This window comes from Phlebotomus papatasi, chromosome 2, assembly GCF_024763615.1.
Source record: "Phlebotomus papatasi isolate M1 chromosome 2, Ppap_2.1, whole genome shotgun sequence".
NCBI classification, from domain to species: Eukaryota; Metazoa; Arthropoda; class Insecta; order Diptera; family Psychodidae; genus Phlebotomus; species Phlebotomus papatasi.
In genome coordinates, this window is record NC_077223.1 from 17,820,043 (window position 1) to 17,836,231 (window position 16,189).

Below are 16,189 nucleotides of genomic sequence, written 5' to 3' on the forward strand. Positions count from 1 at the left end.
CAATATCTTCATTCGATTTTTTCCTTTTCCCCTCTATCCCATCTTAAACGATGTTTTTCTTTTTTTTTCTCAAAATTGACCAAAACTTTTTCAATGATTTTCGGATATGGTTTAAAGGTAGTCCAAATGAACATTTGGTCCAAACATACCTACGACGCAACAAATCGCCATTATGGATTATTGAAGATCAAAAGTAAATGACTTTGGATGGTTCATTTTTTCAACCGATTTGGTTGAATTTGACAAACGGTTTGATATTTCTTATCCAGGTATATTAGTCTCAAGCTGTAATGTATTGGTCAAATAATCGTATTTGATTTATTTTTCTCGAATATCCTTTTTGTATTTGCACTTAAACCTCTTGCCAATGACAAGTACATTCCACAATACACACTTCTTTGCAAATTTTCTAGTTCGGAATTGTTTTTCGATTTTTGAATGAATTTATTCGTCAATAAACCGGTATAGGGGAAAGTGAGCTACCTTCGGACAACTCAAGCTGTGGACAATTCCATTTTTCTCTATGTTCCTTATGGATATCACCCATAGGTCTTCTCTGAAAATTTGAAGCATTGGACTAAGCTATTGCAATATAATATTATAATGGGCCAAATTCATTTATAACATATTGAAAAAAAGAAGATTTGTGTGAAACATAAATCGTTCGAAGGTAGCGCGCTTTCCCCTACACCCAAAAAGCTTTTAAAAGTTAATTTAAGGACAGCTCTATCTAGTGAGTTCAAGCATTTCACAAAGGTGGGATGCTTCGATATCTCTTTTTTACGTGAGGGAGTAATGTTTAAGAGTTGTTTATTTTTCATTTTAAAAAATTGTAAAATCAAATTTAGAATTTGAGTGCACTGGATTTTTTTGCCTAGTATTTATACAAATTTAATTTTTTTTAATTGAATAAAAAATATTATGTTGTGTATTTTTGTCAAAAGGTTTGATTTTGTAACTATTTCAGTTTTAATATTGGTGAATTGAAACAGTCATGAACAATATTCGCGAGATACTGTCAACTTGGAGGTTGTCAAATTTAGAGCAGGCGATTGAGCTTGTGGAAGGTACATAAAATATATTTCTATTAGAATTTAATTTACTAACGCGTGATATATATGTGTATATATACAGATTTTGTTAATTTAATAAAGTTCTTGTTCAATTTTGTTCCCGTAAATTTAAAAAAAAAATGAAAAAAAGTATTCTGAAATGAAATCTAATTGTCAGAAAAAAATACTATGTTAAGAATATTTCCATGTACACTACACAATTTTTGTTTCGTCAATATATTTTCTGGACTACCTGTACTTTCACTCACCTGAAATACCCCGTATGTTGTGTATAACATAGAAATACTTTTGTTTTACTAACATTTCTGTAATTAAAAAAAAAAACATTATTTGAAATATTAATTTTATAATAGAATTTACGCCATACATCATTGAAACAAAATGGGTCTCTCTGATTCTGAATCAATTTTTTAAATGTCTTTTAAAGTACATTTTGACCAAATTTGATATTTAACTATTAAAATACACTGCTTAAAACGTTAAATGGTTTTGAGGCCCAAAGTTTTTTTTCACTTGGTTAATTTTCTAACAGAGGACATGTTTTGGGAAAATGTTAAACGTAACACCAAAACATTTCCTTAACCCTTAAGAAATCAAGACTATCGATGACGGGTATAAACCTTTCTAAAAATCGTTTAACAGATTTTTTTTCATTATAACACAATATTCTGGAATGGTTGTTATAAAATATTTGTATCTGTAAAATAACACTTTTCAACTTTGTGATTTGACTGAATTTTATTTAAAATATATACACATAGGTCATGAATTAACAGTAGACGATCTGCGAGATATTGACGGTGCTGATTTGAATACTCTCCTTCAATACTTGCCGCTGAAGCAAAAAATTCAGTTCAAAAGGGAATTGAAAATTTGGCTTAATGAGGATAAGAACCAAAATGTTCAGCAAGACGACGTGCCTTCAGATTTTCAAGTAAGTGTACTGTGCTCCATTACTGTATATGAATGACATTTTTTATCTATAATTTTCAAGCAAGGTCATTTTTAAGATGAATGATGTAGATAATATTATTTTCATGCAATTGCTTAAAATAATTGGCGGGTATTTTCTTTAAATTAAAACTACTTGTTTGTAAGTAAAAACATTGGATTTAAATTATTTAATGCAGTGGACGAGGGGGTTAAATTATAGTAGCTCAACAGTTTGCAAATGCTGCCTCATAATTTACATCTCTTACATATACTAATAATAAATACATCAGCACTTTCTTTTTTAACATTTTTTCTTCATATCAAATCATAAAACAAATAAGTGAAAAAAATATTTGCGATTTATTTCTCTTGATAATGTTCACTGTTTTTAATTCAACATTCTCTAACTCTTCTAACCTAGTTTTGTAATAATTAAGCATATCATTTGTGGGTCCAAATACGTCATTAAAAAATCAAATAAAGGTTTTTTATTATTTTCTGTTATTTATATAGAATGCGCTTTGAATTAGTAAACGTCTCTTTAATAATATGACCAAAAATTCACTACATACAAAATAAACTATTTTTCTCAAGCAATTGCATTATATCAGTATTAAATGCTATTTTAATAGGAAAACCTTGAAAAAATTTTGATGACATCTGCAAAAGGGCGTAATCTGTTAAAAGTTGCGAAAGATTCCCCGCTTGACTCTACGCAACAAAAAGATCTTACGTGGAGCATTGTAACTTTTTTGGGTGATCGTGGCCATAAGCTGAGAACGTCGAATGGTCAATTTTATGCAGCAGAAATTGCCCGCGTTTTTCCTCACGAAAATCCAGTGAGTGTTAAATACTTACATACTTAATGTTCCTCACTAGAATATTTCGTATTCTAATGATTTTGCTCAAATCTCTTTATCAGAAATTTTATTATGAAATAATAAACGGTCGTCCAAAAGGCAAACTTTTCAATAGAGCCAAAAATAACAAGTTGAAGGATCCCAGCGAAGAAGAAATTGAACAAATTGCAAATGTGCAGGAGGTGATCATTCCAGTGATTGAGATTGAAGGTACTGTAAAATTTTAACTTTAAATTGAATTTAATTTAAAAACTTATGGTGCTGGCACACCTTTTCAATTGAGTGAATTTCAATCGATTGAAATTTTACATCTTAATCAGATATAGGTGTCTCTTTCTGTCAAATGAAATTTAAATTTGAAATTGGGATTTAAATTTCAATTTGAATTTTCATTTGACAGAAAGAGACACATATATCTTATTTTACTTTGAAAGAGTAAGAGGTAAAATTTCAATCGATTGCATTTCACTCACTCAGTTGAAAAGATGTGCCAACGCCATTAGAATATTTCTAATTTTAGAGAAAGGCACTCATGTCAATATACAATAAGAACTATGATTTTTAAATTCTTAATATTTACCGTTGAAACATTTTTACATCATAGTATTAAGGTTTTTGTAATCCTGGGAAAGATTCTAATGGTCTTGCAGATTGAAAATCAATGTGAATAATTTTTGTTTTGACTGAGTGATATTTTATTTCAAATTTTTTTCAATATCTTTCTCTATGAAATTATTTAATTTTTTTTTTAAAGAACAGGGGATTTGAAAAAAATCCTAAAATGTTTCTTACTTAAATGCTACTTTCTTAATGACCTTCTGATTGCGTTTATTTAGCAAGTTAGTCGTAGTCTGACATTTTCCAACTATTTCTAGACGATATTAAAAGTAAAGAGTGTAAGCAGTGGTTGCGGCATCATCGCGAGCCCTGGTCGGAAATAATAGAAAACTGGCGGGTTACACACAGTCTGCGTCGCAGAGACCTAAAGTCGTGTAAAACCGCTGAGTTATTCTGTGAGTGGCCCCTCCTAAAGCATAGTCTTGCAAACCAGCTGGTAAGTTTGATTTCATTTTTCATATTTTTTGTAAGATATAGTTTCTCTTTATTATTATTTATTTTTATATCGGTGTTATTAAATGATTGTAATTGTCATTCTGAATATTTTCAGCTCGATATTGATTTCGATATTCTATTTCCTGGGAAGAAATATTTGCTGCTGGAGAACTGGGATCTGCGAGTGGAAAAGCTTCTTCCCATATTAGACAAGGAAATAAAGGATGCTACGTGTCGCGAGTATCTGGAAAGAATCAAAGAGAAGGACATCTCACAAGGTAAATAAGTTCAAAGTTTTAAAATTCCTGGCTTTTCCTAAGTAAGATAATTGGAAAAGTAAAGCAAGCAATCTAGGGTAGAGTCAGCCCTTTTCGCCATGTAAGCACTTTTTCGCCACCTAATATAAAACAATTAATTTAAGGCGTTTAAGAATAAATAGCACTTCAACACTCATAATATGTTCTGTTCTAATATCCCAATACGTTATTACGTCTCTTAATTAATTGAAATTCGTTTTAAAACAGGTGGCGAAAAGTACTGAAACAAGCATAATTTGGGAAAATGCATATTTTTCAATGAGATTCTCTAAAATTCTCGAGGCGTATCCTAGATATATAGATAGATATTACTTCAAAGTATCTTTATACAAAAATTCATTTTAGTCTGACAAAAATATCACACCTTACGAGGGCCCTAAAGCTTAATGGTGGCGAAAAGTACTGACTCTACCCTATAGAGGATAGCCGGTATGTTTGAGACGTTTCTTATGGTTTGAATTTGAGGCCTTATTTCCAAAACTCAGTTAATTATTTTGATATTTTGCATAGCGTTTCGTATACTCTTATTAAAATAACTCTACTAAAATAAAGGATAAAGTGTGTAATCTTACGTTTTGTTTTTAAGTATTTCTTGACGAAAATCGTGAAGATTGAGATGTGGTTTTTTCTCGCACAAATAGTATTCTTCAAACATATTTTTTGACATTAAATATTTATGGATTTCTTGGTTAAAAATACTTCCTGAAGTCATTTTCAGGAATGATTTCATACTGAAATAGTTCCTTAACTTTCTTTAGACTTCTCCACGAAGTGGTTACAGTAAAGAGAGGTAATTTCGATGCTTTTCATAGAGTGCGACTTTAACGCTTGTTTTTGGACTGATGAAATATTTTTTCCCCATTCCAAATCAATAGAATTATTCTTTGTTTCATTTAGAATCATGATAGAAAAACAATTTTAGCTATAATATTGAAGAAAATTAGTAAAATTACGATAATATTAATATATTATCGCAAGAAACTTACTGCGATGCTTTTTTCTAACTCCGTTGACTTCGATCAAACTCGGATGCTCATTTTAAGAAAAAGTTTAATGCATAAAAATGAGAAGATAATGGCCGTACTCACTATGGCGTTGTTATCTCGTAATCTCCGTAATCTGTTATCTTGTTATAATTTTTCAATTATAAAATACATTACGAGAACATAACGAGATAACGAGATAACGATATTACAAGATAACAGCGCCATAGTGAGTACGGCCAATATTTCAAAAACATTTTTTTAAAGTTTTATTCCATCAATTCATTTCATTAATTTTTTAATTTAATTATATATATTTTTATTTATTTGAATATTCCGCTCAATTCTTTGATTTTTCCTCGGTCTTCTTGGCTGGCGTCCTTCCACGTTTTTTCTTTTCAGCTTCAACTGACACTTGAGTCTTTTCCTTGACCATGTTGTTCTCCTTTAATTTTATCTCCTTTTCTTCTGCCTTTCTTTTTTTTTGTTCCTCTCTCTGATCAACTTCCGTTCCGCAGTTTCTTTAGTTTTTTGGTAAATCGATAATTTCCGCGATAATTTCCTCGCAAGATTTACTGGTGTTTCACATTGCTGACTTTGACCCTCTTCTTCTAGCGACGTTTAGTAATTTCTCCTGGCCAGAAATAGCACTGTTTTAGTATGTCGAAAATCGGTTGAGTTTCAGGGATATCAAGAGTCTCAGAAGTTGCAGAGAGTTAATTTCCAGGTGTGACTGGATCATTTGAAGGATCATTGTCGGTGGCCTGATCGTGCTGGTTATTGATAATGGACTGCTCTTCCGATTGTTGGAAAACAATTTCCGGGAAATAAAGACCAGCGTCTTCGGTGGTGATGATGGGTCCATTGTCAACAAGTTCAATGACAATATTGTCCTGCAGTGAAATATTTTCCTTCCAACTGGTGTTTTACCTTTGAAAACAGACCAGAATCCGAAATATAACTTGACTGAACACTTGTCTAGTGAACACTTGCACATTAAAATTTTAATATTATTCACATTAATTGTCACTGGTGAGAGTCTAAATGTGTAATTTGTGTGTTTGAATCATTTTATATTCAAAATTTGATCTATTTGTTCATAAAAAGGTAGACTTGGCCCGCAAAATTTAATATAAATTGATTTTTAACATTAATGCGAAAAATTAATGCGATTTTCTCTTTCATTTTTTAATGTGAAAAGTAATTATGCTTTAAGTGAATTTAAACTTATTTTTGCAGGCCAAGTCCACTTCTTTATCAATAAATAGAAAAAATTCCAAATATTAAGTGACTTAAAGACAAAAGTAACTTATTTGGACGCTCACAATCGACAATTAATGTGAATCACATTAAAATTTTAATGTGCAAGTGTGATAACGCCGTAACTGTAGGTCTTTCCAATGAGATGGATTTTGGTTTGCACTTGTAGAGCTCTGGATGACGCTGAAGAAAATTTGTAAAAAGGTTTGGAATTTTGTAGATCTCACTGATTGGTTTGACGCTATCCAGAACTTATTCCTTCCCGATGGGATGCCCAGCAATCTGCACATTCCAGGATCCATTTGACAAGTTCTTTTTCCTGTTCTTTTGATAGCATTGTTGGCCTGCCATTGGGGCACTCCTCTGGGTATTTGCCGGTCAATTTGTTGTGCAGTGTTGTTCTTGGGACATTAAATGTTTTGGATGCATATGCTATGGTAGAACCATCTCGTACACACTGCAAGACATTTCTAAGACCTACCTTAGAGTAGGGCTTGCCTTATGGGTCTTTTCTTTTGTTCCCTTCGGCATCTAAAACAGAAAAAGAGTCCTGATCAATCCAATTTCTGAACCAAAACTTTGATATTCACAACATCCGACTTGGGTCGAAATGTATACATTCACAAATTCACTTACTTCTACATGAATTATTAATATATCATTATTATACTCTTACTCACCTTGTATACCAATAATTTAGCTTCACTTTTATTAATAATTTTGATTGAAAATAATATTTCATAACCAAGAAAAACCAACTAAACGTTTTCCAGGGACGAGCTCTCAATAGCAAAATTTTCTCGGAAATTTAACCCACTTATTAAACCAATAAAAATATAATTTTTGGTTTTTCTTAAAGTAGAACAGTTATATTATGTTACTGCAGGTATTAATTATGGAAATAAAAAATATAAATTATATTTTAAATGGATTTATCGGAGTTAAATCGGTCACGGCATCCATATTTTGCAATCGTCGTTTTTCATCAATCTTTATAGAATAGTTTTAAAGAATAGATTTAAATTATAAAACTAAGGCTATTAAGTCTTATAGCCATGAAACATCCTGCTGTCGTCTATGTTTTTTAAGTGTTTTTGTCACATGTATTTATTATAATCAAATAATAATTCAGCGCAACTCAAACCTACCGGCTCTTCCTTATGTATCCCTGGTGGGGTAAATATAGCCATAATATTTTAAACTAAGTGTACTAAATATTACTTCACTTTATACACTGATATAATGATAAATAATGTCACTTAAACCTAAATGAAAAGTCCTTAAATTACTCTTCATTTATAGATGAGAGAGATCTATTAATTCTGAGAGCGGTCCATGGTCTTATTAAGCCAACACACTACCCCAAGAAAGGCAACAAGCGGTTCAAACCTACGATAGTGGACTCCCAGAAGAGTTTGTGCCTTGAACTCACGGGATTTGATAAACTAAACGATTCCTTGAAAAAACTTTATGAATCCGCTAAAGAAAGAGGTGAAACAGTCCAGCCATTCATTCTGACAGATCAATCAATGAAGGAATTTGTAACTTATTACGATGATCATTACTTCAAGAGCAGTTCCTTCAAAGCAGCTCTTGATTTAACTTTTAAGATCTTCTATGTCTTTGACACTCAATATCCGATTCAATGTAACTCTGTATGGAAATTCATTCAGTACTATTTCTACAATATCACTGATGATATTGAGAATTCTATGATTACGAGCCTAATATCGCGAATTAATTTTGAAAAGTAAAATGAAAAGAAAAAAACTTATAACGTACTTTTAAAAAAGATTAATTTTCCTAATATGTACAATTAAGTTATTAGATTTAAATGTAAAAAGAATTAGTATAAACAATTAAGTGGGGAGCCTACATTAAAAAGACAAAACTTAGCTGTTTTTTTTTACCTTTTTTAAGGATAACATTTAAAAGGATATAAATTCTTATGCATTCAGTGGGTGCCAATAGTTTGTTGCCTAATGTTTTATTAAGAAATCAAGTGGAAAAATGATAGAAAAAATTACTTTTCCAAATTTTTGTTTTTGAAAATAAGGTCCCTGTAATCCGTAGACCTTCTTTATATATTAAAACATAAATAAATAATTTTATTTCATATAAAAAAATAATTGTTTTCCAAAAGCGGCCATTTTTTATACGTCCAAAGTTTGTTACCTCATTGCCTCATTTAAAAAAATAACTCAAAATCGTCAAAACATGCAACTAACTTAAGGCAAACCGGTTATATTTTGAGTTTGCCGATTATTAACTCAGAGGGTTAATAATCGCATTATGAGTATCTCTGATAGCAACCGCATGATGTCTGCGCCTAAAATTCAAAATCAATGGGTCAGATAGAATACAGGCTTCAAAATCAACGAAAGTGGTAAGAATGATTACATGGTTTGCAAAATTCCATTGGTAAACAAAACCAATCTGGGTAGGGTGGAGTAACCACTTATCGCCACTTTTAGGAAAAACTGAAATAAATTTAATTATAAATTTTAAAACCCTTATTATGAAATAACTTAAATTTGACACAAAGTTACTTTGATATGTTTTCTATTGATATATCAAACTAATACTCCCTCGATTTAACGGTGGATTACTTAAAAATATATATTTTTATTAAAAATTCAAAAATAACCACTTCTCGCCACCTACTTGAAAAGGTTCAAACTCAATTATTTTGGACAATATTATTAAAAAATATATTCAGCGTTGCTTTTTCTTCCTGATATCCTTTTTATTACTCATATTATATAATTTTTCTTCGATTTAACTATAGGTGGCGAGAAGTGGTGACACCACCCTAAAAGTTTGTAGACTTACTTAGAACATGCAAAAAAAAGCAAAAATACAACCTCTCTTGGAAGCTAGTGAGCAACTATACTTTCGATTGATTATGGAAACATTTGAAACCTGGGTTCCTTCTGAAACTAACTAGCTCTGAATTTTTTGCCCGACATCATGAGAATACTGATACTATCAGAGATACTTGTACTATGGTTATCAACCCTCTGAGTCGAATCCATGAGACTACCAGTAGCTTCTTATGAATATACTTGTACCTCTTCACCATAAATTTTGAATATATTATATATACACTGACGTGATTTTCCATAAAATTAAACAATTAACAACGCAGAATCTTTCTGGTAGCATTTCTGAATCATTTAAGATCTTTTAACTTTTTATAATTTGCAATTTTTTACCAAAATTATAAATTACAAAAAATCATTTTTTTTTGTTATTTATCATGATTTTTATATATGTATATTTACCATTGACAACTTTAGAAATGTAACAAACCCACTATTTAGCTCTTAAATTACATAAACTCAAAATATGACAGGTTTGCATTGAGTTAGTTGCATGTTTTGACCATTTTGATTTACTTTTTCAAATGAGGCAACAAACTTTTGACTGATCGAAAATGATCAACTTTTGGAAAATAATTACCATTTTTTATATGAAATAGAATTGTTTATTTTTTTTAATATATAATCAAATCTACGGATTAGACCTTTAAAAAAAAATTTGGAAAGGTAATTTTGTTTTTTATAATTTTTTCCACTTGGTTTCTCGAAAATACCTTCGGCACTCACTGTCTTTAAAGCACTTAACTTTTTTTTGGACAAAAATATTGCTATTTCTTCTCTTATTAGAATTAAAAATAAAAATGACAAGTGGAGAGAAAAGTGTTTCAAAATTTTAAATATTTGCTCCAGCGCTTGGAAAGCTGCTCAGCACTCCTTTACATACGCCTCTATGTCTTGAAAAATACTTAGAATTTTCTTCTGCAATCTTAAGGTATAATCTTGGAGAATTTGTTTGTATATTTATGCAAGTTTTGATCTTGTAATTGAGGCTCTTTCCTTTAAACAAATTCATTTGTGATTAATTTAAATTACTTTATTATATCGAAAAATTTGTGATATTTAATATTAGAGTTTAATATATGTACAACAAAAACTTTGCAATTGAAATATAGTTTCAGTAACATGAAACGCACACCCTCAATATTGTTTTCTCTTTATGGCTGTATTCACTTCACACACACACCAATGAATAACAGGTAAATATAGAATTATACATGATATATTTACTTAGCAAGATAAATTTTCACCTGCCATCCATACAACAGTGCAAAAAATAATATAAAATAGCATTACCATAAAATCAAATATGCAAATACTACTGGAATCAATATTAGAATCAATACAAGAATACGCTTAAATAAATATAAAATTGGGATAGAATCAATCCCAGAGTGGGATAGAATCAATCCCAAAATGGGATAGAATTAATCCCAAAATGGGATAGAATCAATCCCAGAGTGGGATAGAATCAATCCCAGAGTGGGATAGAATCAATCCCAAAATGGGATAGAATCAATCCCAGAGTGGGATAGAATCAATCCCAGACTGGGATAGAATCAATCCCAGAGTGGGATAGAATCAATCCCAGAATGGGATAGAATCAATCCCAAAATGGGATAGAATCAATACCAGAGTGGGATAGAATCAATCCCAAAATGGGATAGAATCAATCCCAGACTGGGATAGAATCAATCCCAAAATGGGATAGAATCAATCCCAGAGTGGGATAGAATCAATCCCAGAGTGGGATAGAATCAATCCCAAAATGGGATAGAATCAATCCCAGAGTGGGATAGAATCAATCCCAGAGTGGGATAGAATCAATCCCAAAATGGGATAGAATCAATCCCAGACTGGGATAGAATCAATCCCAGAGTGGGATAGAATCAATCCCAGAATGGGATAGAATCAATCCCAGAATGGGATAGAATCAATCCCAAAATGGGATAGAATCAATCCCAGAGTGGGATAGAATCAATCCCAGAGTGGGATAGAATCAATCCCAGAATGGGATAGAATCAATCCCAGAGTGGGATAGAATTAATCCCAGAGTGGGATAGAATCAATCCCAGAGTGGGATAGAATCAATCCCAAAATGGGATAGAATCAATCCCAAAATGGGATAGAATCAATCCCAGAGTGGGATAGAATCAATCCCAGAGTGGGATAGAATCAATCCCAGAGTGGGATAGAATCAATCCCATAGTGGGATAGAATCAATCCCAGAATGGGATAGAATCAATCCCAGAATGGGATAGAATCAATCCCAAAATGGGATAGAATCAATCCCAGAGTGGGATAGAATCAATCCCAGAGTGGGATAGAATCAATCCCAGAATGGGATAGAATCAATCCCAGAGTGGGATAGAATTAATCCCAGAATGGGATAGAATCAATCCCAAAATGGGATAGAATCAATCCCAGAGTGGGATAGAATCAATCCCAGAGTGGGATAGAATCAATCCCAAAATGGGATAGAATCAATCCCAAAATGGGATAGAATCAATCCCATAGTAGGATAGAATCAATCCCAGAGTGGGATAGAATCAATCCCAGAGTGGGATAGAATCAATCCCAGAATGGGATAGAATCAATCCCAGAGTGGGATAGAATTAATCCCAGAGTGGGATAGAATCAATCCCAGAGTGGGATAGAATCAATCCCAGAATGGGATAGAATCAATCCCAAAATGGGATAGAATCAATCCCAGAGTGGGATAGAATCAATCCCAGAGTGGGATAGAATCAATCCCAGAATGGGATAGAATCAATCCCAGAGTGGGATAGAATCAATCCCAGAATGGGATAGAATCAATCCCAAAATGGGATAGAATCAATCCCAGAGTGGGATAGAATCAATCCCAGAATGGGTTAGAATCAATCCCAGAGTGGGATAGAATCAATCCCAGAGTGGGATAGAATTAATCCTATAGTGGGATAGAATCAATCCCAGAATGGGATAGAATCAATCCCAGAATGGGATAGAATCAATCCCAAAATGGGATAGAATCAATCCCAGAGTGGGATAGAATCAATCCCAGAGTGGGATAGAATCAATCCCAGAATGGGATAGAATCAATCCCAGAGTGGGATAGAATTAATCCCAGAGTGGGATAGAATCAATCCCATAGTGGGATAGAATCAATCCCAGAGTGGGATAGAATCAATCCCAGAATGGGATAGAATCAATCCCAAAATGGGATAGAATCAATCCCAGAGTGGGATAGAATCAATCCCAGAATGGGATAAAATCAATCCCAGAGTGGGATAGAATCAATCCCAGAGTGGGATAGAATCAATCCCATAGTGGGATAGAATCAATCCCAGAATGGGATAGAATCAATCCCAGAGTGGGATAGAATTAATCCCAGAGTGGGATAGAATCAATCCCAAAGTGGGATAGAATCAATCCCAGAATGGGATAGAATCAATCCCAGAGTGGGATAGAATTAATCCCAGAGTGGGATAGAATCAATACCAAAATGGGATAGAATCAATCCCAGAATGGGATAGAATCAATCCCAGAGTGGGATAGAATCAATCCCAGAGTGGGATAGAATCAATTCCAGAGTGGGATAGAATCAATCCCAGAGTGGGATAGAATCAATCCCAGAGTGGGATAGAATCAATCCCATAGTGGGATAGAATCAATCCCAGAGTGGGATAGAATTAATCCCAGAGTGGGATAGAATCAATCCCAGAGTGGGATAGAATCAATCCCAGAATGGGATAGAATCAATCCCAGGGTGGGATAGAATCAATCCCAGGGTGGAATAGAATCAATACCAGAATGGGATAGAATCAATATCAGAATGGGATAGAATCAATACCAAAATGGGATAGAATCAATACTCATTGCGATTGAAATTTAATGATTTTATGGTATTAAATCAATGACAGAGATTTTCTTGAATTTAATCCCAAAATACCCTAGAATTTAATACCACGAGGTATTGGAGCCCTTTTAATACCAAAAGTATCCCAAAAAAGTATTGATTCTAGGGTATTTTTTTTCTCTGTGTTCTACTTAAGGAGTATTGCTGAGAAATTTGTAGACAGTTCATCGTCTTTATTTACTCTAAAATCATTCTTAATACATTTTAAAATGAATGGAAATGTAGACATAGCTTTGGTCCCCTATTTCGGCCATTTTCATTCTCATAGTTCCTTGCCCTTTGGGAATTCTTCCAATCTCTTTTTCACGTCATCTCGTTTGTCAAAGCTACCTTTTTTGTTATTCTTTTGGATTGTATAATTTCTAGAGTATGTAAAAACTAAAAAATCATGGAAATTCGAGGAACAAAAAAGGTGGCCGGAATTGCAAGCTGGCCGGAATTTGGCACACTTACCCTAATGCATTTATTAGCGCCATTTGCGGCTATTGAAAGTATTTCTAATGTATTGAAAACTGAGCCAAAATGCAATATTTTCTTTTTAAGACCCATCACTTTAAAGCCATCACATGGATGGAGGCATTCCCACAAATTTTGGCAAGTTGTTTGGTCTACTTAACTGTGATTCAGGCAGGGATCAATATGGCTTACTCGGCCATCCTTCTACCTCAACTTTCTGAGCCAGAAAGTCCAATTGTCGTGACAAAGGATGAGGCTTCATGGATTGCCAGTTTGGTGACAATTTCCCTACCAGTGGGCTCCATTGCAGCTGGTCCCATTATGGACAAAGTGGGACGCAAAAAACTCTCCCTGTACTGCTGTTTCCCCTTTATGTTGGCATGGATTTTAATTGCCAGCGCTGAAAATGTATTGACCATCTATGTGGCTCGAGTTCTTGCCGGAATGGCTGGCGGATTAACCACCGTAGCCCTAGTTTATGTCTCAGAAATCAGCCATCCGATGTTCAGACCAATGCTCTTAGGACTCAACAGTGTCTTCGTATCTCTTGGTATTTTACTGACTTGCTTCCTGGGACAGTTTTTCCAGTGGCGTACAATAGCATGTATCTTCGGTGGACTGAGCTTTCTAACGCTCTGTGCCATCTTAATTGTTCCCGAATCTACCTACTGGATCGTCACATTCCGACCCAAGATGTTTGCCGAAGCAAAAACATCCCTCCGCTGGCTCTACAGGAAATCTAGTGTAAGTGTGACTTTTTGTTTGATAAAAAATTCTCCAGCAGGTTTTTTTTTTACTCTCCACTTGACTCAGGATGTGAGTTGAAAGTGAACGATAATCACACCATGTGCAAAAAAATGTTTCCTTTCTCTCATTCAGTTAATTTCCAGTGATATATTATGTTTTTTTTTAGTATCTGGATAGCACATTGTAATCAGATGTTTTATAAATATCTCAAGAATTTAATGGAATTTTTCTCATCATAACACAATTGCTCATAGTATTTTACTTAAACGCAATTTCTTTAAGAATAGACTGAACGACTTCGCCTTATCTTCTAAACGTGACAAAATAATTACTAAGTACCTAGGTATATGAAAAAATGCTTGTGTTGGTGTATCTCACAAAAAATAAAAGAAAATTAAAACGCGTTAAAGTCTGTTAATTTTTCAATTATTTTAAATAAGAACATTTTTTATATCAAAAAATAGTCGTGGATTTGCAGGGGAAGTGGCATCATTTAACTGCTCAAATTCAAAAATGATAATCCTCTCATTTTTAACTTGCCACCGTTTTGCAGCTGCGACGGTAAAAGATATTGACTTCCGGTCTTCGGTAACCCCCCCCCCCTTCCAATAAAAAAAATCATAAACATTTTTAGTATCTAGCGTTTCTAGAAATTGTGCTACATATTTTTATATAGGAAATACTCAAGAGAAACTAACGAGTTAGTTTAAATACGGTTCATATTCGTCTGGCAAATAGTCTTCAAAAAGTTTATTTGCGTGAAATTGCCCCACCCTCCCACAATATTTTTTTCTAAAAAGTCCCCTAAAATCAGGTACCAACCAACGGCTGATTTTTTTATGAAAATTTTATAAAATGTGCTTCAAATATTGTATTTTTATATGCTTAAGAATTATAATTAAAATAAATATTTAGGGTAAGTTGAGCTAATACAAAACCTGCTCCAAATGAAAATTTTTCGCTACTCCAAATGGAAACGTCACTGTTTTCATGATAAATACAGTACTAAATTACTATATTTATAGATTTTCTATACCTCAGTTTCATTATTTAGTTAATTTTGCTCAAAATAAGGCGAAAAACCATTCATATTCACAAATTTTAATTTGTTAATTTCTCAGAAAAATTAAAAGTGTACCTTTTCACCATCGAATTTTTCGTCAATCAACCATGTTTTTCAATGAAAAACACAATATGGTGACTTTTTCATTCGTTTTGTTTAACATTTATGTCACATTTCTGGCTAATTTTAGTTAAATTAAGTGCTAATCTTTATTGTTAACGGTACGCGAAGTTTTCAAATGAAATAATTACCTATTTAGTGAACAAAAGGGGGTTTTCTGAAGTGTCTGCAAATGCTTCAATAGGAAACCCCGGAAATATGATTTTTTGGAGTACATTTTCTTATTGTTTTAGATGGGAAAGCAAAAAAGACCAGGAATAAGAACAAATCCTGCACTCAACAAGGTTTTGGAAGCCTTTCGTCGCGGTTTCAGTTACACTGTTTGTCTCCAATTAGAAACTTTCCCTTGTTTCCATTTGGATTAATATGTTTCCAATAGAAGCTCTTTACGCTAGCGTATTTTTCTTGTATTTAAGAAGTTTTCAAAATATATCTGAAGAATTTTCACTAAACAGTAACATTCTAGAAGAGTCAAGGAGCAAATTTATGTAATTCTCTTCAGAAAAAATATGAACTAATGTGCTGAATCTTCTGTCAAAGTTAAAGC

General features: G+C 32.9%; 1 protein-coding gene and 1 long non-coding RNA gene across 2 annotated transcripts in view; both read left to right on the plus strand.

Moving 5' to 3' along the window:
• The window catches only part of LOC129802854 (facilitated trehalose transporter Tret1-like), a 35,010-nt gene that overhangs the window by 15,879 nt on the left and 2,942 nt on the right, over nucleotides 1-16,189 (plus strand). Inside the window, exon 2 of the mRNA XM_055849014.1 lies at nucleotides 13,800-14,456. Within this exon, the coding sequence (XP_055704989.1) occupies nucleotides 13,800-14,456 (657 nt within the window). The remainder of the gene's footprint in view (nucleotides 1-13,799; nucleotides 14,457-16,189) is intronic.
• On the plus strand, nucleotides 3,760-10,351 carry LOC129802881 (uncharacterized). The gene is made up of 2 exons (XR_008751828.1): nucleotides 3,760-4,197; nucleotides 7,782-10,351. It is a non-coding gene; the product is annotated as an uncharacterized LOC129802881 (long non-coding RNA).